The sequence below is a fragment of the Adiantum capillus-veneris genome, chromosome 10 (assembly GCF_014529385.1).
Source record: "Adiantum capillus-veneris isolate H3 chromosome 10, ASM1452938v2, whole genome shotgun sequence".
Classification (NCBI taxonomy): domain Eukaryota; kingdom Viridiplantae; phylum Streptophyta; class Polypodiopsida; order Polypodiales; family Pteridaceae; genus Adiantum; species Adiantum capillus-veneris.
Genome location: NC_140940.1, coordinates 126,095,104 through 126,123,041, shown reverse-complemented (window position 1 = coordinate 126,123,041; position 27,938 = coordinate 126,095,104). Strand labels below are relative to the sequence as shown.

Below are 27,938 nucleotides of genomic sequence, written 5' to 3'. Positions count from 1 at the left end.
GCATTCCAAAGCGTGAATTCCATGAGGAGATCATTGACATCATCAAGAGGAAGAGGCAAACCCTTGCTGAAGTTTCTCGTCCACAGGTTGAAGCGGAAACCTCGAAGACACAAGGGATACATCTGCAAAATAAGCAGGATGATGGAGCTGTGGTAGTATGCTACCAATCTAGTGGGAGAGTGAAGCAAGTGCATTTCTCAAATGATGATGAAGAAGTTGAAGATATTCCTAAGAGCTATTATTCACGAAGTCACTAGGCAAGGGCTACTACAGAAACTTTGGTCAAGGTAGGTGATCTTGAAGAGCCATTTGTTGCCTTGATTGACCATGGTTCAGAAATAAACATAATGTCAAAGAGTCTCTACAACAAGTGAAAATGGCCAATGGACACAGATCATGGCTGGATGGTAAAAGTGACAAACAATTCATCCGATGAATTGTATGCAGCATGTCCAGGTGTGAAGGTGACAATAGGTGATGTAAAGATTGACTAAAACTTCTTTGTACAGGATACATCTTCATATCATCTCATCCTTGGACAACCCTACATTGTGGGAGTTCGAATGGAAACAAAGGTAATGGACGATGGTTCAGCATATACTAGGATACGCAGCAAAGATGGTAAACGAGTTGTCCAATTTCTCACAGTTTGTGTAAACCATGAAAGAAATCGTGACAACCTCAGAGAACATCCTCTACCAAAGGTAAGCAAAGAGTTTCATGATCATAGAGAAATGATGGGTTTTGGCCAAGTACCATTTTAAAGCGGGATTGCAGTGGTACAGAAAGAAAAAGGGTCTCGCCTGATCCAAAAATAAGTGAAACTTTCTCAATGAGCTCCTTGGTAACAAGAAATGGATCAGTATGTTTTACAAAACTTGAAGATTTGAAGAGATGTGAGAGGCAATATGTGCATAATGTACAAATAGGCATGAAAAAGAGTGGGTTGCTAAAAGCCTACTGAAAATGTTTTGGGTTTGTGTGAACAAATTTCTTTTGTAGATACTATGGGTGAGCTTGATGCTATAATGAGGTCTAGTTTGCATCTTGAAAATGAAGTTGTGGAAGTTTGCTCTATGGAAATGTATCAAGTAATAGAAGCCTTTAAAGAAAGCCAAACAGTTGGCCCAGAAGTCCATGTTGAAACTAAATACAAGAGTGTAGCAAAAAAGGTGAAACCGGTAGCTTCACCCTTACCACCCAACAACAGGGAAAAGATTGAGCAGGCTTCTTTACAACCAAGTTTGAGGAATCCTAAAAAGATCGAGCATACCTTCACAAAGGAGTCTTTTCAAGAGTTGCAGATTGGTTGTGAGGAGTTTCTAACACAGGAGGAGACAAAGTGCTTCAAAGAAATGCTTTCAAAGCATGGTAAGGCTTTTGCATTTGAGCCATATGAGATAGGATGTGTTGATCCTTCTATTGTAGCTCCTATGGTAATTTTCACAATACATCATGTGCCTTGGAATCTGCGGCCTATTCCAGTTCCAAAGGCTCATTTGCCAAAGTTAGTAGAGCTACTCAATGAGAAAATCAAAATGGGAATCTTGGAGCCTTCTTGTGCTCCATACTCAAACAGGTGGTTCACAGTTCCAAAGAAGAATGGTTCTCTACGCTTCATCCAAGATATGCAACCAGTAAACAAGGTGACAATTAGAAATGTAGGTACAGGTCCAATTGTGGATGAGTTTGCAGAGGCATTTGCAGGGAGGGCAATCTACTCAATGGGGGATCTCTACTCAGGGTATGATCAATTTCAGCTTGCAATTGAAAGCAGAGACTTGACAACCATGAGGACACCTTTGGGTTTGGTAAGGATGTGTACCTTGCCACAAGGAGCAACCAACTCGGTTACACATATGATGAATGGGATGAATAAGGTCTTACGTGATTTTATCAAAGTTACTTGGAACGGGAACGGGGAACGGGAACGGGGGGCTTCGAAACGGTACCGGAACGTATAGGCGGGGACCGGAACGGGAACGCCGGAACGGTCCACCAAAAAACGTTGAAATTAGCCTAAAAACAGCCTATAAGTTAGAAAACAACTATAAGCCAAGCTTCTAACACCTACTTGGACAATTAGAATCATGTTCAAGCATGTTTTAAGTTTCAACATGTCGCTTGTGCGCGATGCGCGTTAGTGGTTGCGGATGTAAATTCAATTTACCGGGGTTGTAGACACCTCATAACATACTAAGTGCATCAAAAATAACATTATCTAGGAAGTGCAAAGATTGAAGAGCTCAATAAAGTTGAATAGACAGAAAGACGGATTAAAAACTTAAAAGACTATGACTATATAGTATAAATTCAAGTGTGGCTTATAAGGCCAGCCAAGGCACTACAAAAAGGTAAGCACTGAGAAAAGATAAGAGTCGAGGCTCAAGAGTAAAGACTAGCCACTATGGACTCAAGAGCTCAATACATAGATGCCAAAATGCCATAATGGAAACATGTCAAGGGCCAAGGCTCAAGGACCAGTGGCAGAAGAGCCAGCCTGCCAATCTGTAGTGGTGTCATGGAGATCATGGATGTCATCCCAATCCTCATCCCCAACAGGCTCGTCCGCATCATCCACTTCATGTAAAACCTCTGTAGATCCACCCTCCCCAAGTATCTCCGCCTCTGCCTCCATCTCCCACTGTAGAAAGGGATCTGATACTTTGGATGCCGACTTGCAAAGCATACACAAGTTTGCACTCACAAATACAAGATCATTTGCTTTCTCCACTGCAAGTCGGTTTCTCTTCCTGGATGCAACGTGGCTATAAACACTCCACAATTGCTCCAAGCAAGAGGAGCTAACCGCTTGGCTGAGGATGCCGATAGCTAGTCTCTGAAGCTCTGGCCCATCTGAGCCATTGTAACCGGCCCGTAGGGCGGTAGGCGTTGGCTTTCACCCGAAATTCTTTACTTTATACACACACACAGAGCACTTTGCAAAGAGAACCTGTAATGGGAATTAACACTTCAACTCACACACGGCTCGGAAGCTAGAATGCTCCGAGCAGACGCCGACAACCTGTAGGCCCCAAAATTGGCGCCCCTTTCGGTATTTCTTTATTCTTTAGGAGGGTAAATTACAAGGTAAGGTCCTGGGAATCCTTCACGTGTATCCACCTAGATACCATTTGATTTGGCCAAATTTCGGCAGCATAACAGCCCCAAAACTTGCGCGAAACCAATTCCCCTGCTGGAACTCGCTTGCACTGGCGTATACCCTCTGATTCCTGTCCAAAAACAGTAAATTCAGCACGCTGTATTTACTGGTTTTTGCCCTGTTTTCAGACCCAAACAGTCCCCTAACTGTCCTTTGCCAGTGGGGCACGATTCCCAATGATCCTGGCGTCCGTATGGCTGAAAAACAGTGAATTTACAGCGCATACACAGCGCTGATTTTGCACCTGTACGGTGAGGTTATGACCCTCACCAGTGCCTGCTTTGGAGCAGCAGTTAGCTACCCCTGTTCCTGCTCAAGGAGGCTCTTGCCTCAGCACAAAAGCATGAACCCACACAATTGTACATCAGTCAAATGAGTAGCCCTCTTGTGGGGCATCACATAACTGCACGTAGGGGAGAAAGAGAGCAGTATGTAGCGTGCGGGGCATCACTCCCGTCACCATACTGTACATAGAGGGCAAGGTAAGCATTCCATAGCTTCTGTACCTGTTGCAATCCGCCTGTGGCTGAAAATGGCGCCCCCTTTGTTGATATGCAGCTCGTTTTTGCCTCCCAAAGTGGCAGAATCGCTCACAAGCTGACACGTCGCCCAGTTTCCGAGTTTGGGCTTTCCCTGCTAAAAATATCTCAACTGGTGCGTCAGTTGACTTCGCGGCAGAGTTGTAAAGTGTTCCCCTAGTCATACCGAAGGTAATGACGCGAACACATTTCGTGGCCCAAAATAGCAGTTCCCTAAATTTTAGGAGATGCTTCCATTGGGCTCCCACTGGTCTTCTGACCATCTATCCTCATTGGGACCGCATCCAAAAATGCAATGTGGCCCAACTGTCGGATACTTTTGGTTGGTAGTCCCACCTTGACTTTACGCCTTAATTGAGTTCACTTCCTAGTATCCACCAACTTGCTAAGTGCGACGGGGGGACCTATATGATCTTGCTCTGAGCCTAGACATCCTCTTACCATACGAATTCCAGTGCCGACCCCTTCCCGTTTGCGGGTGAATCTACCGTTCACATTGGCCATACAATGTCCGACCGTTTGCTACTTCAAAAAGAGGGTCTTAAACAAATAAAATAAACCCCATTGGAAAGAAACCAACAACCAAGGTTAGCAGTTGCCACATCTCTGTGACATGGTTAATAACTGCCACGTCCTCGTGACAGCCATAGTCCTGCCACCACAAAACTGAGGAGATCTTGGTGCGATCAACTTGGGCATCGGCAAGCCCAAATGATCCTCGCATATCCCTGTACATAGCAAGTTGATCCTTGATTTTGCGGCGCTCTTCTCGATCAGGGTGAAACATGGTCAAGATCTCGTTCCATTGCTTGGTCACCTCCCCATCATGCTCCTGTCCTGCACCTTGAAACTCTGGATCCAGCACAAAAGCCGCACCATGGAAAGGGGAAGCATAGGCGTCCCATCTGCTCTGACAAAGCAAGCTAATCTCCTCAAACCTATCTGCATTTGGCTCAAGTGTTTGGAGGGCCTCCACCATGCGATCCATGGCCTCATAAACCTTGCCAATGCAAGGTTGCATGCCATCAACTACTCGAAGCAAGTGGAGTACCGGCTGTACCATTTGGTCTATAGTCTTCAGTGACTCCCAAAACTGGGGATCCTCTGACTTGCTTGCACATAAGATCCCTGCGACTGAACCTGCGTAGGATGAGGAAGTATACTCCGTACTGATGAGGGTCTGCCGCACTGCACTCTGACATTCGCATAGGCGATGAACCATTAGGTAGTTGTAGGCAAAGCGGGTCTCGCAATACTTCAAGAGAACCTTGCCCCCTGACCGCTTGAAGAATGCAGCACGAAGGAGATTGTGATTGTTGATGAAGGACACTATCTTGGACGCACTTGTAATGAGAGGCTCAATCCAAGGTAGGCGCCCTATATCCTTTAAAAGGTTATTGAGACAATGTGCCATACAAAATGACACTTCGATGCGGGGATACATGCCCTCCAAAATGGCGCCGGCTGCCCTGTTTGATGCCTCCCCATCCGTGACAAGCTGCAACACCATCTCTGGGCCAATGATCTCTATGGCAGACGCCCACTCTCCAACAAGCACATCGGCGGATTTCCCTGTTTCTGTGGCGTCATGTGAGTGGGCAAAGTACATCTCTCCCTTGCAATAAGCCACAAGCCCATGAATGGATCTCCTCCTTGTGTCGCTCCATCCATCTGCAATGAGTGTCACTCCATACTTGGCCCATTGTCGCTTCATGTTTACGGCTGCCATCTCCACAACGGCCTTCTCTCTATCAAGAAGAGTAGTACGGAGGGCCTCTGAAGTGGGTGGCACGTAGCGTGGCCCGTAATCCCCAATCCTTGTGCACATTGCCTTGAAGTAGTCCGACCTATACAATGTACATGTCACAAAGGTCAAAAGAGAAGACAATGTAGATTGAAAAACAAACATACTAGTTATGGTCATGATATGAAAGAGCATTGAGAACTTGGAACTTACCGAGCCTTTATGAAAGGGATATGATCGTGATAAAAAAAGCAGGCAACGGCGGCATCCACATCCTCCTTCTTTTTGGGATCCCATGACGAATCTAGAGTTTGTTGACGATGGGTGGGATGAGAGGGAGTGCTCGTTTGAAATGATGATTGAGCCGCCGCACTACTACCTCCAACGGAAGCGTGCGAATGAGTGGTAGAAGAAGGAAAAACCAAGTGATTGGGGTCAATGGCTTTCCGCTTGGGTCGATCATTTGCTTTGGCTCTTATGATGGCATCCTTGATCTCAAGCTCCTTCTTCTTCTCGGCCGTCACATTAATGCAAAGTTTCACTTGCTCCCCTACTATGTGAAGGAGATGTGCTCGAACCTTGCTTGTCCCGGATTTGCATTGAAATCCACATAGTTTGCACGTCCATGATCTTGCACCGCCTTCTTTGCCCAAGACTTCGGAGTGCACCTCATCCCACCATGAAGGCTCATCCTTCTTTCCTCTCTTACCAACCGAGGGACCTTCATTTGATGCGGAAGCTTGTGCCATGTTGATGGCGCTTGAGACTTGAGGCTTGAAACTCAAGAGAGAGATGGAGGGATGGAGCTTGAAAGTTGAGAGAGGGATGGAGCTTGAGAGAGGGATGCAATGAAGGAAATTGGAATGGAGCTTGCAAGTTGCGAGAGGGATGAAGCTTCAACCTTGAGAGCTTGTGGCTTCGAGCTTGAGAGAGGGGGTGAGAGGCTTGAAGCTTCAAGCTTGAGAGAGGGTGTGAGAGAGTGGCTTCAAGCTTCAAGCTTGAGAGGGAGGGTGAGAGGGAGAGAGTGGCGCGTCAAGACTCAAGTAGCAATGCGGGAGAGTGAGGGCTATGAAATTGTGAGGGGTGTGCATTAGCTTTTATAGGAGAAAATAGTGAAGACCCCCCCCCCCCCCCCCCCCCCCCCCAAACACACACACACCTCTAGTGTGAACCATCCCATGAGTGGGCGCTCCAAAAACTGCCGCCTGTTTTTGAAATTTAAAAACTGCCACCCAAATTTGAATTTTAAAAACTGCCGCCAGACGTTCCGTCCGGCCGTTCCGGACCGTTCCGTCCCGTTCCGCCCTGCTGGAACGCCGTTCCGCTGTTACGTTCCGAAACCGGAACGTCCGCCCGTTCCCGTAGCCGTTTCTCCGGCCGGCCTTGCTCGGAACGCCGTTATGGAACGAAATGTCCCAGTTCCGCCCGTTCCGTGTTACTGTGGATTTTATTCCTCAAATCACAATGCCTTTCATTGATGATTTGCCTATCAAAGGATGTGAAGAAAGTGAAAAAGATGAAGCTTTTGATCTCAAGGAATGTCGCAGGTTTGTGGTAAATCACATAAATGATTGTGATTGATTGTGATAAAATTTTGTCTACGTTGGAAGAAGTGAATCTTACATTGTCAAGGAAAAAGTCTATGTTTGGTGTCAAAGAAGTGCTCATTGTGGGGCACATGTGCGGGCCATATGGTAGAAAACCTTGTCCATCAAAAGTAGATGCCATCCAAAGAATGAAAGAAACATGCACTAGCATCACTGAGGTTAGAAGGTTTCTAGGAGCATGTGTCTTCTATGTTATTTGGATTCCACATTATGCACATGTAGCTGATCCTCTTTATCAGCTGCTTAGAAAGAATCAGAAGTTTAAATGGACAGAAGCACATGTAAAATCCATGAAAAAGCTAAAGGAGTTGCTCCAGTCAGCAACAACTTTGAGAAAGATAGACTATGAGTGTCAAAGGTCAGTAATTTGTAACAATAGACACCAGTCCCACAAGAATTGGATGGGCAATAGGGCAAGATGACAAAGAAGGACACAGGTATGTGGTAAGATTTGGAACAAAGGTACTAAGTGCTCGCCAAAGAAAGTATCCACAGATAAAGAGAGAGTTATGGGGTATGGTTACAGCCTTGAAAAGTGGGAAAGAGTACCTAATTGGTGCATGTGTGGTTGTAGAAACAGATTGTCTACCACTTTTTGGGATGATTACAAGCTGCTCAACACCAAACATTGCTATGTTGCGGCAGATTGTCTACATTAAGTCCTTAAATCCTAAGTTTAAGCACATTGCAGGTAAAGACAATAGAGTGGCAGATATGCTATCAAGGGCAAGGTATGAAGATGAGTCACAAATGATTGACGAAGGAGATGATGTAGGCACAAAGTTCTATTCTATCTCTCATGTCAAAGGTAACAATGTCTGCATGACTAATCTACTTGAATCATTCTTGAAAGAGCTTTATGAAGGTGATTGGCTTCTTATTGGAAGCTACTTGAGTACTCTCACAAAACAGGATGATTGGTCTGAACAAGAAGTCAAGAGGATACGCACAAAAGCATATGGGTACTTTTTGAGGGATGGTTACTTGTGGAAGCATCCTAAACAAAAGGGTGCTACACCACAACGGGTTATATGTAAAAAAGAGACTCAAGTAAAGCTCATGCAAGAGTTTCGCAAGAGTCTATGGGCTGGACACAAGGATGTGTGGGCAATCTTCTCCAAGTTGAAAGAAAAATATTGGTGGAAGGGTATATATAAAGATGTATCTCAATTTGTAGAGTCATGTGTAACTTGTCAAATGTATTCAAATGTCCGACATCGTGATGGATTGCATCCTACATATCCACTAGCCATGCACTATAAATGGGTTGTGGATCTAGTCACAATGCCTTTAGGACTCTGGCAGATGAGATACTTGATTCTTGCACGAGAAGACCTAACTAATCAGGTTGAAGGAAGAGCATTAAGAGCTAAAACCACAGAAGCTGTGTGCAAATTCCTTCTTGATGAGGTGATTTGCCGTTATGATTGTGTGGGAAAAATCACTGCAGATAGAGGTGAACTGGATGCCGAAGAAGCAAGGGAGTTCTTTTCTAGATTAGGAATCAAGCTTTCTCTTACTACAGCTTACAACCCTGAAAGAAATGGAAAGAGTGAAAGAGGACATCCTCCTATCATCAAAGCTTTGGCCAAGGCTTGTGAAGGAAGAGTTGGTGAGTGACCAACACTGTTACCATATGCTTTATGGGCTGATCGTACAACACATAGCTCAGTAACTGGCTACATGCCTACGGAGCTAATGTATGGTCAAAAGCCAGTGATACCGATTGAAGATACAATTCCCACATGGAATGTACTACCTTGGCAAGAGGGGCTTAGCAGGGAAGATCTCCTTGCACTTTGTATAAGGCAACTAGAGAGAAGACTTGGAGACATTGAAGCTGCAAAAGAACGACTCAAAAGTGCAAGGTTGAAAAACAAGGATTACTTTGATAAGCGACATCGACTCAAGAGAGCAAAGCAATTGACAAAGGTGACTAGGTTGTAATGTATGATAGTAGCCTTGATAACCAGCACACAGTCCTGCGCAAGTTCTCAAAAAGATGGTTTGGATCGTATGTACACGAAAATGCTACTTACAGCTTGTCTGAACTAAATGGTACAGAAGTAAAGATTCCCATTGCAGGAAAAAGGATTAAAATGTTTAAGAGAAAAGCAGACAATGATCTAGAAGATGTTGATGAGGAAGAAGAGCAAAACACGGTTGAAGATCAAAGTGAACATGAAGCTCTGCAATCATCCAGTGAAGAAGAAAGCAAGCAAGATGTACAAGAGGTGTGGTCTTACAAAGAGACAATGTGGCACATACCGGAGGATATGCAGGTTTAGAGGGGGTGGATGTCGTGTTGTGGCACGTAAATAGTGGGAACGGGCATTAAACGATTTATCTTGTGACTTTTTGACACATAAGTATACTTTATATAATACTCATATGCATAAATAAAAGCTTTCTACCATACCTTAGTATTACCTTTGAAGTAATATAAATTTACATTACTATTAGAAAGTACTGCAAGAGAAGTATCAATGATTGTGCCTCTTTTTGTCTGGGAGAAAAGCATTTGTATATTTCTTCTAATATCTCAGCTATACCCTACCGTATATAAATTATTTTCTTCTTTTCACATTTATTTAATAATATAACCTTTCAATAATGCATACCTTCTTGGATATATACAAGAGGGAAGGGCCTACTAGAAGACTTTATGAAAAGGAAGATCCAAAGCTTCTTGGACCATCCCAATTTGAAAATCCCGACCTAAGGACGTGGAGAAAAGACCAAAACCAGGTCAAGCTCTTTTAGTAGGCCAATTTTGCCTTTTGAAGCATGTCAATCCGAGTTACAGGTCAAAAGTTACAAGGAAACCAGTGAAAAACCCTCTCACAACTACACTGCAAGAAGAGATGGTAAACAAGCGAATCAAGTGAAAAGAGGTAATCTTAGTCTTTTTCCATAAAATAAGATATTTGGAGGATAAAAGACACAAGCATGTGAATGTGACACCTCAAAGATGCCTTGAAGGACAAGACACACAAGTTGGGACCCCTTGCTGCAGCCACAAAGAAGTTGCCTAGGTAGGGCCTACATACATCATGCACCCACATGGAGCCTCAACGACCAAAAATACTGAATTTCATGATATTTTGAGTCCTAATATTGCCCATTTTAAGAAATATCCAAAGAACATTTGATTTGGGATAACTCTTTAGCCTAATCAAGTGATTATGTAAAACATGGCTCCCTCACCTATAAAAAGGGCAACCTTCTCTTCATCGAGGTAAGTTATGAGTGAGTAAGAATAGCTCAATTCCATTGTGTCACACTCATCTTAGTGCCACACTTTCTCTTGAAGAAAGGCTGAAGTCTTGCCTCAACTTCTCTCTCCATTAAAGTGGTGGCGATTGCTCTCATGTAAGATATATGTTGCTAGTTTTTCTTTCATTTGCATATCTAGTCCAATACTTGTCTTTAACTACTTCTCTATCTCTCATTATTTATCTTTATTACCACCACCACACTTAGATCTATCTCTAATTCTATCTTTACTCCTCCTTTCATCTCTCTTGTTGTGTCCTAATTGTTTCATTGGAAGGTATTCAAGCAACAATCTTGTCAATGTAACGAGTACAACCTTCTTGCGGGAAACAATTATGAGCACAAGGTTAGTAACCATATCTTCATCTTCCACAAGCATCTCTCTCTCTTAAGGTTCTCATTCTCTTCCACAAACTCTAGAATCTCCTTGCTACAGGTACTTCTCTCCCCGCAATATCCTTATTGCCTAAGGGCAACAATAGGGCTTGGAAGAGAAACTCTCTTTTTTTTCTCCTTTCACTTCTTTCGCACCTTTATCTTTGAACATACTAAGTATATCATTGATGAATAACCATAATCCACATAGAGGGAATTTCTTTCAATTCCATTCAGTGCAATCTATTAGGGTCAACATTTGGATTAGTCGAAAGATTCACTTTCAGCAACGCATAGTGTTTCTATTTGGTCCTGAAAGGCTCAACGAAATACTTCTCTCACCAGATCCCATCATACTACCTATTATTGATTATGACTTCTCTTTTGATGTGAATGTGGTTATTTTATTATGAATCAAGAGGATTTGTACTCACAACTAATCCCAATCGCTAGACAAAACATATACATTATAGTAAGCACAAAGCTACAGTTCCAAAGAGCAATCCGCGGCTTATTTGGACAACAAAGATTAAATATCATTAACTCATCCATTAACCCTTTTATCTTACCCATGATACGATATGATCGTAATCTCGATGTTTTCATTTTTGTTTTGTTCTGACTATCTTTCATGAGATCTCTCCATCACGTGTGTGTTTGTAAGGAAAAGTGAGCGGCTTCTTTGGCTACATTTCTTCTTTAGCTCTAAAAGCTATGTTATCTACATCTTAGCTCTTTCTCATAACCCTTAAGCTTCCTCACAAACTCTCACAGCAAAAGGCCCGGTGCCTTCCTGGCAAGACTGCCTACTTTTTGACAACGTCTCATTGTAGAACCAAAAAGAAGCAAAGGTGAGAAGAGGATCTGAATAATCGCACCGGATAGAACACCAAATGACCGCGAAGTAGGGTGTAAGTGACGGTAGAGGCAAGGGAAACCGGAAGGGATGCTAAAGGGGCAAAGTAGAGGTGTTGTCAAAAACCTGAAAACGCAGCAAAAAGGGAGCTCGGAACACCGCCAGAACGCAAGGGTTTGAACAAAATGCCAGGTGATGGAATTACCGGATGTCGAGAGTGTAAGGTGAGGGCTGTAAATACACAAAACAGACTGAAAATCAGCAAGGTAGAAGCCGGAGAATCGTCGGCAAAGTCCAAGATCAATAAGTAGAGAAGCTTTGGCTGCAGTAAAACGCTAGGGATTAGGGCTGAAAAATGCAGATCAGCACGCTGCCTTCCTGCAAAAAACGCTAGATCCACAAGCTGGCTGAAAAACGCTAATACAAAGGAGAGGGCAGGTGGTGGCGATGAGGCAGAGGGAGGGAGGGCACTAGCAAAGGGTGCAGAGGAAGATGCCGTCCACCAAAAATGCAAGGGCTGAGAGCAAAAACGTTGGATCCCAAAAACGCTAATGGGGAAGAGGTGATTCTTCAAGATAGAAATCTCTGCAGAGTCCTCCCAGGTATAGGCAATGGCAGATCCAAGCCTAGAGCTCTCATCCCATGTCAGAGTGTGCAGCGGAAGGTGAGAGAGAGAAAGAGACAATGGCACGAGAGAGAGAGAAGAGACATGACATGAGACAGATGGTGGAAAGGCTGGCAGCCCAATAAATCTAGATGGCTACAGGGTGTGAGAATACAATGAGAAAGAGGGTGCCCCCCCTCCTATATATAGGAGAATAGGGGCTGGTCGGGCAATAATCCTCAATATAGCCCAATGACCTAAAAATATGACCCTCCAATATAAATGGGGGAATATGTGACCAAAACAGGTCTAAAGTGGGAAATGTGTTGAACAACCCTAAGTGTGCCTGAGATCCCTATCCAGCAGGTGTACGGGTGGCCAACCCACAACCAAGGGCCAATGCACATGATGTGTGTGAAGCTTGTAGACAGTGTGTGAAGCATCTGGGGATGAAGAATCTAACAAAAACACATAGGAGCACAGTAGCACCAAGTGGTACCAAGCCATGCCCGCAATACCTAGTCTCCACTGGCGTTTTTCTCAAGAGGATCCAGCGTTTTGGCTTCAGCGTTTTCAGACAACAGCAGCGCTTGGAATTCCTCAGCTTTCCACCCTGGTACCTTAGTAAATCAACATCCCCTCTTCGCATTCAATCTTTCCATCGCAACAAGGACAGCGTTTTTCAGTTTTCAGCCATCGTCGTCGTCACCAACGACAGTTCAGCCCATTATCTTCGCCACATGATCCAGATCTCATTAGCATCCCTAGCGTTTTCAGATTTCAGCCCTTAGCCTCCACCTTGTCGCCGACACCGACGTCATGGTCGTCGTCAAGTACCACAGCATCTAGACCCATTGTACCAGACTTTGTGCAATCTAAAGCAAACACCTCTCTAGCAATGGAGAGGGGGGCCCTTGGAGGGGGGTTTGGGACTGTGGTGGTTCCTTTATCATCATTCAAGCTAAAAGGAATCACTAACGCAAGGAAAGAAAGAAAAGGGATTTGTGCCATGTGGAAGTGTAAAACCTAGATCTTCACCATTTCAATTCCACTACACCTGACACTCGTAGAGCTTGTTTTCTCTCTCTCTCTCTCTCTCTCTCTCTCTCTCTCTCTCTCTCTCTCTCTCTCTCTAGTCACAACATGTTCCACTGCAGTTTTGACATGGTATTAGAGCCTTGGCTTCACTACGCCTAGTGGATCAAGAGCACAAGGAGGGATTGTTGGAGGTTGCATTTCTAAGTCAGCAAGAGGGAAAGTTGCGGTTGCTTTTTCGTCAGAGAAAAATCTTGTGGATCAACATTTTTGCATCAAGAGAGGGGGGGGGGGGGGGGGAGCTAATCGATGTTTGTTGCATTTCTGTTGTGAAGAACCCTTGTGAACATGCGTTTTTCAGCTGGTAGATGATAAAGGAGTAATGCTGATTTTCAGTGTGGAATTGGACAAGATCTGGACTGTGTTTTGAAGACCACAATGTGATTTGAGTGCGATGGTTTGTGCTCAGTACGATTGGAGACTTTTGGCCAGGCGATTGGAAACTTTTGTGCAGAAGAGGGGAACTGATTCTGGACCAATTTCAGCATGTATACCTGATGGGAGGTCGCTTGTAGCCTTGAATCCTGATTTGTGCCTGACCATAGAGGACTGCTTTGCGAACTTGGAAGTGTCGTAACGATGGCACCAAAGAAGAAGAAGAATGTTGCAGAGAGTTCTCATGATGTGGAGATTAAAAAAGAATTCATAGTTACCCTGGATGATGCTTTTAGAGCGTTTGTGAAAGTCTACTCATAGTAGCGAGGAGTTGCAAGAGTTACTTGAGAGGAAGATTCTAGTGTCGCCGGTGTTTCCATTGTCTAAATAGGAAGCTGAAGATGAATAAAGATATTGAGCGGCCTCAGTGTTGGCGTTCAAGCATCTCCCAGGATTTGTCCAGTCGTCCCAACAAGTGTTAGGGAGTGAGGGCTGTTTTGTCGTTATGCCCGGTCAGTATGAGGTAGTTTTCTCATGTCGTGTTGTGTTTAGCCATGTTTAGCACGGGTTTTTAGCTTTGTTCCATGGCCAACAAGCTTCTGTAGGCTAAGGGCATTTTTCCCCAGCCTTGCCAGATTTTCTCCCTAGCCGAAACCGGCCTGTTCAATCCAAAAAGGGCGGTAGACTTTACTTTAAACCTTGATTTAGCTTTCACCCATTATTAGTCGTCTATTTTACCTGTACTTTCAAGACACAACAAAGGGGAGAGGGATACAGGCTGCTAGATTGCACCTATATGAGTAGACGGACACCAGATTGGCCCCTAACTTAGGCGCCCCTTTCGGTATTTCTTTATTCTTTAAAAGAGGGAATAAATGCTGTGGATCCCTACAAGCTGCCCCACACAAATTTGGCTGAATTTCAACTGTTCCGGCCTGATTTCGGCAGCATAACTGTACTAGGACCCTTCACAGTCAGTATTCCCACGCATTGACTGACTTTCCCGACGCATACGGGCACTTTGCAAAACCTGGCGAGAATCTGCAGCACGCTGAATTCTCTATTTTCAGCCCTGAAAATGCGCCAGATCACCTGTACAACGGTCCCCTTGCGTCCCCGAACCTCCTGGGGGTATTAGGGTCCGTTTAGGGCCAAAACCCTAAACCTGCAAAAATACACAGCAGGCTGTAATTCACTGTTTCGGGCTCCGTTTCGCGTGCCGGTCGCATCCGTAGCAAGTCCTCGAGCTCCCGCACCTGTAGGGCTACTTGCCCTTCGAATCAGACGAGATTTCTGGCGTGAAACCTCTCCGAATTCACCTGTACCTGCGGGGGATTAGCCGCTAGCTAATCCAGTACCTCTGCAAGAGGCTCTTGTCTCGACAATCGCGCATGAACCCACACAACTGTACATTGGTCAAATGAAAAGCCCACTAGAGGGGCGTAACATACTGCCAAAGGGGAGAGAGAGGGCAATGCGTAGCGTGCAGGGCATCACTCCTGGCACCGCACTGTGCATAAGAGGGAAAGCAAGCACTCCATAGCTCTTAACCTGTGACAAATCTGAAAATGAGGCTCTCCCCCTCCTAAATTCAGCGCCACTTCTTGTTGCATGAGGCAAGTGCACCAGAAGGTGCCACTTGGCACATTTATAAGCATTTTCCCGTTTTGGGGTTGCCGTATAAAAATTATCCCAACCGGTTGCCCAGTTGACTTCACGGCAGAGTAAGAAAATGTTCCCCTTGTCATTCCGGAGGTAATGACGTCAACACATTTTCAGGTCCCAAAATAGCAGTTTCCTAAATTTTAGGAGATGCTGCCATTGTATCTTTCTAGGTCATCCGACCCTCTTTGTACACTGCGGCCACATCCAGAACTGAAATGTAGCCTCTGTAGCAAAGGATTCCACTTTGGCTAGTCAATGACCCCACTTGGCTAACCATAGTCCTTGTCAAACCTTAGTGCTCTCTTGCCCTCAGGCCTGGACTCCCTCTGGACAGTTCCACACTAGCTATGCAATGCAGGGCAGTTAGATTTCCCGAGGGGTGTTTCCAAAAAGTGAAAGTAAATAGATAATAAGAAAGAAATCAACAAAAAGGATAGATAGTAGTCACACGCTGGTGACATACCCCTCTCTTGAAATCTCAAACGTCCTCGTTTGCGTCTATGTCGTACATGCTTACTGTCAACACTGATGTATTCAACACCTGTCGACACATATACGACACATACATGCTCATTGTCAACCCTAGTGTATTCAACACCTCGTCGACTCATGTATTGCCTACATGTGAACCCTGTCCCAATGACATAGTGGTAGCTTCGCACTCTGCCATTGCTTTGAGTCACTAACTTTCCAATGACAAAATGGTAGCTGCACATTTTGCCACTGTCTTATAGTACACGTTGGATCCCGTAACACTTTCGAGCATACCCAAACCGACAGTTTAAGAATGCAGTTACACATGTACTCTTCAATAGAAGCAACCACTGTATCCTTGACAAACTGACAAGAAATACTCACTTCTATAGCACTAACCAAACTTTTGGACATTCCATAAGAGCAATTGCCAAACTGACAATCTGTACAGCTCTAACATTCATGTAACAGGTATTTCATTTGAGCTCACTTTAAATACCATGTACATCATTTGTTTCAGAAGCCATTGTCACACTGACAATCCATTTAGCTTTGAAACTCAAGGGGTCAACGTAGGTTGCAAATCGAAGGCTTCCAAGTAAAGTGATAACACAGTTGGTGACTCTGCAAGTTCACCTTCTTCCATCCACTTAGCATCCATTGGTGGATAGTTTCTGAACTTTACCAAGTAACGCCTAGCAACCTTGCCTTTCACTTTCCTTTCTTTGTGTGCCAAAATCTGTTCAGGGACCAAGATCTCGTCAAGTTCCTCGACTTCCGGCTGATCTTCAGCTGGCATATCTTCTGGCACATCACCCACATAGGGTCTGAGAAGACTCACATGAAACGCATTGTGAATCTTCCAACTGTCATGCAATTTCAGCCTATATGCAACATCACTGATTATGTCGCACACTTGAAAAGGCCCATAGTAACGCATGCTGAGCTTTGGAAACAGTCTTTCCTTGCCCTTCATCTTCTTTAACCTTGCCTTTTCAAAGCGTAAAAGCACCCAATCACCAAGTGAATATACCACTTCATGACGGTGACAATCAGCTGCTTTCTTTTGCTTTGCCTGAGTCTTTTCCAAGGCCACTTTGACCTTCTTGTACATTTCATCCATGTCCTGAACATACTTATCTGCTTCAAATATCTTGTCCTTTGTATGCAGTATGGGAGGAACTTTCTTGCCACCTTCAACTATCTGAAAAGGTGCCTTGCCAGTTGATAAATGCACAGTATTATTGTATGCATACTCCACCAATGGCAAATACTGCTCCCACTTTCCTTTATGCTCTGACACATAACACTTCAGCAGATCTAGGAAAGTAGAATTTGCCTCTTCTGACTGCCCATCTGTTTGAGGATGAAATGACGAAGAGAATTGAGTGTGGTGCCCATATTCTCAAACAAGCCTCTCCAAAATAAACTTGTCATGCGTGGATCACGGTCGCTAACAATCGACTGTGGCATGCCATGATACTTGAAAATATTGCTCATAAACAAGCGTGCCATCTGATCTGGCTTTATCTTCTTCCTGACAGGAATAAAATGAGCCTGTTTGCTGAATCTGCAAATAATGGTCCAAATACCATCGTCTCCTGTCTGCGTTCTCGGAAGATCAAAGATAAAATCCATAGCAATACTTTCCCATGGTTTATCTGGAATAGGTAGTGGTTGCAATAACCCTGGTGCCTTTTGCCTGTCAAACTTGACCTTTTGGCATATTAGGCATTCTCGCACAAAGGCATCCACATCTCTTCTCAATGTAGGCCAGTAGAAGAATGTCTCAACCGCTTTAACTGTAGCATCGATACCACGATGCCCTGCATACGGTGGGACATGACTCTCATCCATAACTTTGCGTCGCAATGGCTTTGTGACAGACAAACTGCCATGCATCATCATGAACCCGTCTTTAAGAAGATAGTGTTCATGACGTTGTCCATCCATTAGCTACTCGAAGACCCTTGCAAAATCTTCATCATTTGCATACTGTTATATCATCAAGTTCATGATAATAAGGAATTGACACAGCTGAAATTTGTGGCTTCCTTGACAAGGCATCAGCCACAACGTTCTTCTTGCCTTCCACATGCACAATCTGAAAATGGAACATGGACAAGATATTTGCCCATCGCATATGCTTCTCAGATAACTTTGTTTGTGTCAAGAAGTATCGCAAGGTCTAATGATCCGTCTGGACAACGAAATCTGTACCTAGCAGGTAGTGTTTCCAACTTAAGAGCGCATGAATCACAGCCAGTAACTCTTTCTCATAGACCTGCATGGTCATCTCTGGCCCTTGCAAAATTCTGCTCTCATAGGCTACTACCCTGCCATCTTGCATTAGCACTGCACCAATGCTACTACCACAGGCGTCGCACTGGACCACAAATGACTTCCTAAGATCTGGCAACACAATGATTGGATCTGAAGTCATCTTTTCCTTTAAGAGATTAAAAGCTAAAATCTCTTTTTGTGTCCATCTAAAGGTGATTGCCTTCTTTTGAAGAGCATGTAAAGGTGAAGCAATCTCAGCAAAATTTCGGATAAACCTTCTGTAATAGGAGCATAGTCCCAAAAAGCTTCGGACATCATGCACCGTCTTCAAATTTGGCCATGACTTGATCGCTTCAACTTTTGCAGGATCCATTCTGACACCATCCTTTGAGACAATGTGTCCCAGAAAGTGAATCTCTTCCAGAAAAAACTCACTTTTCTTTGCATTGATGAGCAACCTATGACTGCGTAGCTCTTTGAACACAATGGCCAAGTGATGCCTATGCTCCTCTTCATTCTTTGAGTAGACTATCATGTCATCAAAGAATGTACCAACAAACTGCTGGTGTGGACGGAAAATTCTGTCCATCATCCTATTGAACGTAGCAGGAGCATTTGTGAGACCAAAGGGCATCACTAAAAATTCGTAAAGGCCAAACGTCGTTCTAAAAGCAGTCTTGTGTACATCCTCTGATCTAATGCGAATCTGATGGTACCCACTCTTTAGATCTATCCTGCTAAACATAGCTGCTCCTTCTAATTTGTCCATAATATCATCAATTCTAGGTATAGGGAACCTATTCTTGATGGTATTCTTGTTCAGTGCACGGTAGTCGATGCACATACGCCATGAGCCATCCTTTTTCTGCACCAACAACACTGGAGAACACAATGGAGATGAACTGGGCTGAATCAGCCCCTTTTCTAACAACTCCTGTACTTGGCCCATTATCTCTTTCTGCTGAGCCGCACTAACCCTGTACGGAGGCTTATTTGGTGGGCTACTGCCTGGCACCAAATCTATCGCATGGTCCTCGGGTCTCTCTGGCGGTAATTGAGACGGTAATGAATCGGAAAAACAATCACTATACTGTTGTAAAAACATTGACCTTTCTTTATCTAGCACAGATAAATTTGATTCATCACAATCTGACACTTCACGTGCAAAAACCAAGTACGCAGAAAGATGCTTTTTCATTACAGAAGTAATAGCAGAAGCTGATACAGTGGGAATAGACTCCCCTTTAAGCTTTGCATCCAGAATGTGAGTCTTTCCCCTGCTCTGTACAGTGATCTTTTTGTTGTAGGCATCCATGATTCCCTGTACACGAAACAACCAAGGAATACCTAGCAACACATCACATCCGTCCAGTGGCATGATGTAAAATTCTTCAGCATCTACATAGGACTAGATATGTAGACGCAACTTTCCAATGATGGGTGTCCCAGCCTCTGTATGGCCAGGACATGCCAAACCTGCCTCTGCTGTATACCCCATCTCTTCAGGTCTGATTCCCAACTTTGAAGCCAATTCTAGGAAAATGAAGTTGGCTTTGGCACCTGGATCAAAGAAGATAAGCACTGTTTGATCCCTGACCTTTCCCCATGCTCTACAAAGCTCACTTGCATCTGAATTTGGCTTATCGCCCACCATATCTGGTACTAGACCAGCCATGGGCTTCTTTCCTTTCCTGTCCTCCTTGTCTTCAGAATCAGCTGGCCTTTTCTTTGTAGGACAATTGTAAGCAATGTGGCCAGGCGCTCACATATAAAGCATTTGTTCTCTGTCCCTCAGGACCTTCTTTTACTCTTCTGACTTGCGAGGAAAACGTCTTTTCCATTTCTTTGCAGGTCCTTTTTCTGATTCAACCGTAGCTTTGTCTTTCCCTGCGTTGGCCGACTCCTGAGTCCCTTTAGGAGCCTCATTGGGAACGTGCTTCTTGGCTGAATTTTTCTTGCCTGATCCTGCCTTGACGCCAATGTTAAATTCACAATCTTCTCCCTTGAGCAAACCATTGCCAGTGTTTGCTACCTCGATGAGCTGCGTCAAAGTAGTGACTTTTGTCTTCGTACAGTACTTTCTCAATCCTTTAGGTAGGCCACAACAGTATTTTTCAATCTGTTCTGTCAATGGCACAAACCTATAGGAAGTTACTGGAAGTAGAGCTTTCCAAAACTTCCGATTGTAATCATCCAGATTTCTGCAAGTGGCAGCATTTAGCTGGCGCCATTCTGTCATGACATCTGCTTCAAAGTCATCAGATAACCATGCTGCTGCAAAAATCTGCTTGAAGTAAATCCATGTGGACGGAGCTTGCCCTTGAAGCAATAAAGTTGTCCACCATTGTCCCGCATTCCCTGTCAAGAAAGTGGCTGCCTTGCGGACCTTTGAAGCCTCTGTAAAGTTTCCCCCTGCATAGGCCTTGTCAAACTGCTGGAGGAATGAGAGAGCCTTCTTCCTGTCATCAAACCCTGTAAAGGTCGTGAAAGACACACCTTTGCCACCTTCTTTGTACGGAGTTGGCCTCTCCAGCGGCGTTAAATTGTCATATGGAAGTGACTGAAACATGGGAACACTATTAGGGTTCATCTGTGTTCCTTGGCCGCTATTAACTTGACCTGGAAATGCCATATTTGGCTGCTGATTTGTAATTCCAGCCATACCAAAATTTACCTGTGGCATCCCAAATTGGCCCTGAGTGCTTTGAAACCCTGGTAGCATGCCTGTGACACCATACATGGGGTTAGGCATCATTGTTTGAGCACCCCCGAACACTGTTCTTGGCGTGTAAAACTGATTTCCAGGTGCATGACCAGCCATGCTCTGGAATACCAATCCACCTCCAAAATAGCCAGGGTGTACTGAAGGTGGTGGGAAGACCTGTTGCATAGCCTGTAGGTTGCTTCCCTGCCCATTAGAACCAGCTATAGGCTGCTGAAAGGTGGCGGGCTGAACTGGTACAGCTTGAAAGACTGGCATCTCAACCACCTGTTCTTGCACCTTAGGCATAGGTTGTGGAGACTGCATGTTCTCCGTCAAGTGTACAGGTGTTTCCATTGACTGTGCGGTATGAATCACCTGTGCTCGAGCCTTAACAGGCTTTTGAATATGATCCAGTGACCCAACTTGCTGAGACGGAACAGGAGGTTGCAGAAAGGCTTAAAACCTCGGGTTCTGCATTACTTGTGTGAACATAGCCACAACAGTAGCCAACTGGGTCCTGAATATATCGTCATCTGTCTGTGGTGGTCTTGAGGACTCACCCACTTCATGTGTCTGTTGACCCTGTGAAGAGGAAACCTCTTCAGTCACATCATTTGGTCTGTCAGTCATAATTGCAATTCCCTGTGTCTGGTCTATGATCCCCTGTGTCTTCAATCTCAAACTGACCAAGGCTCACTTCTATGGGAAAAAGTGATTTAATCCTGTCGATGGAACCATGAAACCGGCCTGTTCAATCCAAAAAGAGCGGTAGACTTTACTTTAAACCTTGATTTAGCTTTCACCCATTATTAGTCGTCTATTTTACCTGTACTTTCAAGACACAACAAAGGGGAGAGGGATACAGGCTGCTAGATTGCACCTGTATGAGTAGACGGACACCAGATTGGACCCTAACTTAGGCGCCCCTTTCGGTATTTCTTTATTCTTTAAAAGAGGGAATAAATGTTGTGGATCCCTACAAGCTGCCCCGCACAAATTTGGCTGAATTTCAACTGTTCCGGCCTGATTTCGGCAGCATAACTGTATTAGGACCCTTCACAGTCAGTATTCCCACGCATTGACTGACTTTCCTGACGCATACGGGCACTTTGCAAAACCTGGCGAGAATCTGCAGCACGCTGAATTCTCTGTTTTCAGCCCTGAAAGTGCGCCAGATCACCTATACAGCGGTCCCCTTGCGTCCCCGAACCTCCTGGGGGTATTAGGGTCCATTTAGGGCCAAAACCCTAAACCTGCAAAAATACACAGCAGGCTGTAATTCACTGTTTCGGGCTCCGTTTCACGTGCCGGTCGCATCCGTAGCAAGTCCTCGAGCTCCCGCACCTGTAGGGCTACTTGCCCTTCGAATCGGACGAGATTTCTGGCGTGAAACCTCTCCGAATTCACCTGTACCTGCGGGGGATTAGCCGCTAGCTAATCCAGTACCTGTGCAAGAGGCTCTTGCCTCGGCAATCGCGCATGAACCCACACAACTGTACATTGGTCAAATGAAAAGCCCACTAGAGGGGCATAGCATACTGCCAAAGGGGAGAGAGAGGGCAGTGCGTAGCGCGCAGGGCATCACTCCTGGCACCGCACTGTGCATAAGAGGGAAAGCAAGCACTCCATAGCTCTTAACCTGTGACAAATCTGAAAATGAGGCTCTCCCCCTCCTAAATTCAGCGCCACTTCTTGTTGCATGAGGCAAGTGCACCAGAAGGTGCCACTTGGCACATTTATAAGCATTTTTCCGTTTCGGGGTTGCCGTCTAAAAATATCCCAACCGGTTGCCCAATTGACTTCACGGCAGAGTAAGAAAATGTTCCCCTTGTCATTCCGGAGGTAATAACGTCAACACATTTTCAAGTCCCAAAATAGCAGTTCCCTAAATTTTAGGAGATGCTGCCATTGTATCTTTCTAGGTCATCCGACCCTCTTTGTACACTGCGGCCACATGCAGAACTAAAATGTAGCCTCTGTAGCAAAGGATTCCACTTTGGCTAGTCAATGACCCCACTTGGCTAACCATAGTCCTTGTCCAACCTTAGTGCTCTCTTGCCCTCAGGCCTGGACTCCCTCTGGACAGTTCCACACTAGCTATGCAATGCAGGGCAGTTAGATTTCCCGAGGGGTGTTTCCAAAAAGTGAAAGTAAATAGATAATAAGAAAGAAATCAACAAAAAGGATAGATAGTAGGCACACGCTGGTGACACTAGCCCTTCTGGTTTTTGACACCCTTATGCCTATTTTTCTCCTATATTGCAATTTACAAGGTCGTGAGGACTGGCTGAGACTTGGCCAACCAGCATGCTTTTTGGTATATAGGAGGGGGTAGGGTACCATGGGGAGAGTGTAGTGCACAGGCCCTTCGGTGCAGGGGCCGCCCTTTGGGACAGCCCTATGGTGTCGCCATGGACGGTCGGCAGGTAGCCAAGCTAGGGCTTTTCAACAGGGCATCCCAACGTTTTTGGCATCCCACCTTTGGCATTCACCAGCATGAGGGCAGCACACCGATGGCGATGATGGGCAGCAGATCCAGCTTATCATTTTTCCTCAAGGCATCCCTTGCTCATGCGATCTCAAGCAGAGCAGAGCACCCCTTCGATGCTGCAGGCCAAGTTGAGGAGAGATGTATTGCCCTATAGAGGGTCTCTCACTACTTGTTTTTTGTGACATGCACATGAAATACGATGTCAGAACTAAAGTCCCATTTCCTACTACTATATACTGCATGAAGTAAGAGGACATTAATAAGACCGCACTCTTGTTTGCATGGCTCAACTTGACAATGCAAGGAATTAACAAGGGACTCCATTCAGTCTGCAATACTTGAGATAAAAAATCAATCAAACCCTTACAAGTTGTGCACATTGGTTGAAAATCCATGGAATGTAATAGCAACTCAAATCATCAATACTTCAATTTCCATTCGATTTCAACTCCCATTGATCTCTAAAACAATCAGTCATGTGCATACTTCACATCAACCACTTGACTGTTAGAGTTGTGTCTTGTAAATTATACTTGATTTGATGTAAGTGCATTCCCATTTTTCATGTGAGAGGTGTAAGATTGCCTGAGTGTGTGCACAAAGTGAGAACTTGAGGAACGCCAAGAAGCAGTGGGGAGAAAGTTAGGCATACCTGGAGAAAAAGGAGCAAGGCCGCCAGCTGTAGCCGGTTGGAAAAGAGAGAGGTAGTCTGTGCCGGGGGCAGCTGCAGGAGCTTGGGACCCAGGGGGAGCGGACCCACCGGAGGAGTAGTTTCTGGTTTGGCGAAGGAGAGGTTTAGGGCGTTCGTCAAGGGTGACATTTGGAGCTCCATCGCCAGCTTTGGAGGAGAAGCGCGATGCAAGCAGTAGCCTGCGATGCTTGCAAAGGTCTGTGCTCTTGCTCAGCAGAGCTTTCTTCGCCAACATTCTCGACAAATTGCTGCTGTCGCTTCTGTCACAACAATGAAATGAACTGCCAGAACATTCAAACGTCTAGGTCCGCATAGTTGGTCCCTTTGAGAGGTCCATAGTGTAAACCGTAGCTGCCTCTAAGGTTACCTTCAACCAAAGACAAAATTAGAATGCTTTGTTAGATGCAGTGGCATTGCTGAGCCAAATGAATTAGACAAGAGCAAGCAAAAATGAATATGTCTCTATCTTAAAAATCAATTTAAAGGAATGTGGAGAGAGGGGTTATTTCCGGAATCTATAGAGAGGGTTTCTTTCCGGACGTAGACTCTTGGGCTGCACTAAAAGGATGATATGTTTCAATTAGTATTCTTTGACTCAATCCCTGCAGGCCTTTCTCTTGTTAATTTTCTAAGAATGTGTTTGCCACCTTGTGGTTTTCACTTCAACATTCATCAAGAGCATTGTGCACTAAATTGGAGCTGAAGATAATTGAGAAAAAAAGAGGGAGAATTGTTGGTTTCATCTATTTGTTGTCATTTATTTGAGAATGCTTTCCTTCTGCTACGTTGTGATTATGTTGTTTCAGTATTCAATGAGTGAAGAACAATGAGCATGTGGATGTTGTGGACTGAAATAATGAGCACGGCAAGGTCTAAAAGTGAATGGTCAAAAAATTTTGGCCTAAAGGTGGAGGGCAATAAATCTTTAGTAATATAATGAGAAAATCTCTTATAAATTTTAAAATTTGAACCCTTTTCTAAAAAGTTGGGATATCTCATTCTAGTGGTTGCCAATCTCTCTCTCCCCCCCACCCCAACACTCTCTCTCTCTCTCTCTCTCTCTCTCTCTCTCTCTCTCTCTCTCCTTCCTAAAAGGGGGGGGAGAGAGAGAGAAAGGGGTCCCTCAAAAAACGTGCTAGTCATTCCCATTGCATTTGTTAAGTAAGAACAACTGGCTTCATTTCTATTTCCTATCTACTCATGGTTATGCGCACCATATTGCTAATGATTTTCAACTTGTAGGTAGAGCCTCATAGCGATGTCATTGACCGTCTTTGTATACATCTTAATTAAGCTCTTTATACAATTGAGAATAAGAGTGTAAATGAACTAATCTTTAATTTCTTTGTGAAAGGAACAATTGTGCAAGAATGGAGAGCATGAGAAAGAGAGAGAGAGATAGAGAAGAGTGCACAAAGACTTTTGTGGAGCACAAGCACCACAATCGTGTAGCTCTTTATTTTCTATTCTCCACAATGTAAAGAATAATATATTAGTGATGGGTGTGTGTAAGGGGATGGGTTGCTACCATGTTTGGCTACTCGGTCATAGTGGCGTTTATCCCAACAGCCTCCCACCTAAAGACTAATGTGACCCTAAGTGTCCCAAAACAAGTAATATATACAAAACCTATACAAGTGTGAAGCATGTCAGTGGCATTCATCTTACACCCATCAACAAGTCCATGCAATGTGCTCTTCATAAGAGCATTCGCAAGGTTGTCATCAATATGAAATTCGACTAGCTTAATCTGCTTCAGCGTCACCACGAAATGCGTTTCACTCTGCCTAAAATGCGAGACATTTTATGTTGCACTAAAACACCATGACTGAAATGCCTAAGTGAAATATGCGGCAAATTTTTGGGAAACCCTTTGTACGGTGTAATGTTTTGTAGTGAGATTTTATGTATCATGTGGCATGCACTCATTACGAGTATCAACTCATGACTCATTTGCACTTTGGAATACACATTCATTTGTTTAGTTTTACCAGCTTAATTGTTTGATAGCTATGGAGAGCTCAGGCTCAACCCCACATACACATGAGCTTCTCCTCACCCTACTCATGGTCATGGGGAACACCACCCCTTACATGGGCAATTCCCCTCGATAGTTGACACTTGGCTTATTATCTTTTAAGCCTTATTATTTAAATCTACATGAGGTCGTTCATCTGTCCATGCCCCTTAGCTCCAAGTGTAGGCATGCATGTCCATGCCCAGCTATAGGATATCTCACATTCCTTCCCCCTTAAGAAGATTTTTTCTTCAAAACAATCTTTCCACTTGACTAAACGCTCTTTATAAATTGTAATTCCCGTTTTTCTCTAGTGTTTAGTATTTTTTATGGTTCATGTGAAAGAGGTTGAGTATCTATGAGTTCCACTATCTGATCATCTCGAACAAGATTATCAGATTGACCCAATTTCTTTTTGAGTCTACTAACATGGAATACTAGATGCATGCCACTTGTCTCTAGTAATTGGAGTTTGTAATCTATATCTCCAACTTTCTTTAGTATTTTGTAAGGTCCACAATACCTTGGTGATAATTTTGGGCATGGTCCCATCTTCATGGTTTCAAACTTTTAAAGCACCTTCAAATAGACTTGCTCCCCTTCCTCAAAGGTAAGGGGTCTTCTATGCAAATAAGTATATGTCTTTGCTCTATCTTGAGCCTTTTTAATACTATCTTTAGCAAGTTAAGCATTTCCTTCATATTTTCAAAAAAATAAATAAATGCTTGAGCCTTTTCCTTTTGCAATCCTAGTGCATAAGGAGCTCTAGGATGAAACCCATACATTAACACGAATGGACTATATCTAGTGGAAGAGTGCTTGGCACTATTATATGCAAACTCTAGGTAAGTACTCTTCCTAGTTAGTTTGTCGTTTACTTACATATCCTCATAGCATATCTTCTAGGATTTGATTAACCCTTTCAATTTGACCATCCGTTTGAGGATGTTCAGCTCTATTTGTGCTTAGTTTAGTGTCCAATTTCTCAAAGTACTGTTCCAAGTTAGTTTTCGTTTACTTACATATGCTCGTAGCATATCCTCTAGGATTTGATTGACCCTTCAATTTGACCATCCGTTTGAGGATGTTTAGCTCTGGTCATGCTTAGTTTAGTGTCCAATCTCTCAAACACAGTCCACCAAAAATGGCTATTAAACTTCTTATCTTTGTCTGACACAATGCTTGCAGGTAAACCATATAGTCGATAAAGATTTTCTATAAATAATCTAGCCAATTCAAGATTTTTAACATCAGATATGGTTGGAATAAACCTAGCCGTTTTGGTTAATCTATCCACTATTACCCAGACAGAGTCGTGTCCCCTCTGTGTTCTAGGTAATCCAACTATAAAATCCATGGAGATACGCTCCCCTTTCTTTGAAGGAATGTCTAATGGATGGAGTAGTCCTCTCATGTTAAGCCTTTCAAGCTTATTGATCTCCATTTACCACATTTAACTACATACTCTAAGACATAATCTTTCATTTCAACATCAGAGTCCTTATTTATGACAGATCGACACCAAAACATATATAAATCACAAGTCTTTTTATTTACAAGCTTTTGCAACTCAAGAGAACATATCATTTTGTACATCATGATCACCTTGTATAACAAACGTTTTGCCTTCTTTTTCAAATTTTAGTGAGATTTGTTGGTACCTCCATTGTAAAGAAGGTCCTAGTCCCCACAAACATTCCCTTCCCAAAACCAAGTCATGCACTATTCATATTCATAATTTGGAAGACAAGCATGTCTTTATACCCTCGTATCTCAACTTCCAAAATGGATACCAAGGTATTCCACATCTTCTTGTCTTCACCATGCATCATGGAGACAACATATTGTTGAGCACTTGGTTGTCAAGAAAGTTTTAATTTCTTGACACATAGTTCACAAAGTTATGTGCAGTAAAGTCATCTATCATGACCCTAACCATTTTCCCACTTACAAACCCATGCATTTTCACTAGTTCATGC

At 43.9% G+C, this 27,938-nt stretch overlaps 1 protein-coding gene across 1 annotated transcript in view; it reads right to left on the bottom strand.

Annotated features, from left to right (window-relative positions):
• Positions 1–24,272, bottom strand: part of LOC147449596 (Ribosomal protein S24e family protein) — a 43,841-nt gene extending 19,569 nt beyond the window's left edge. Inside the window, exon 1 of the mRNA XM_086522019.1 lies at positions 23,904–24,272. Coding sequence (XP_086378145.1) covers positions 23,904–24,177 — 274 coding nt within the window. The 5' untranslated portion in view covers positions 24,178–24,272. The remainder of the gene's footprint in view (positions 1–23,903) is intronic.
• Positions 24,273–27,938: the final 3,666 nt, after the last annotated feature.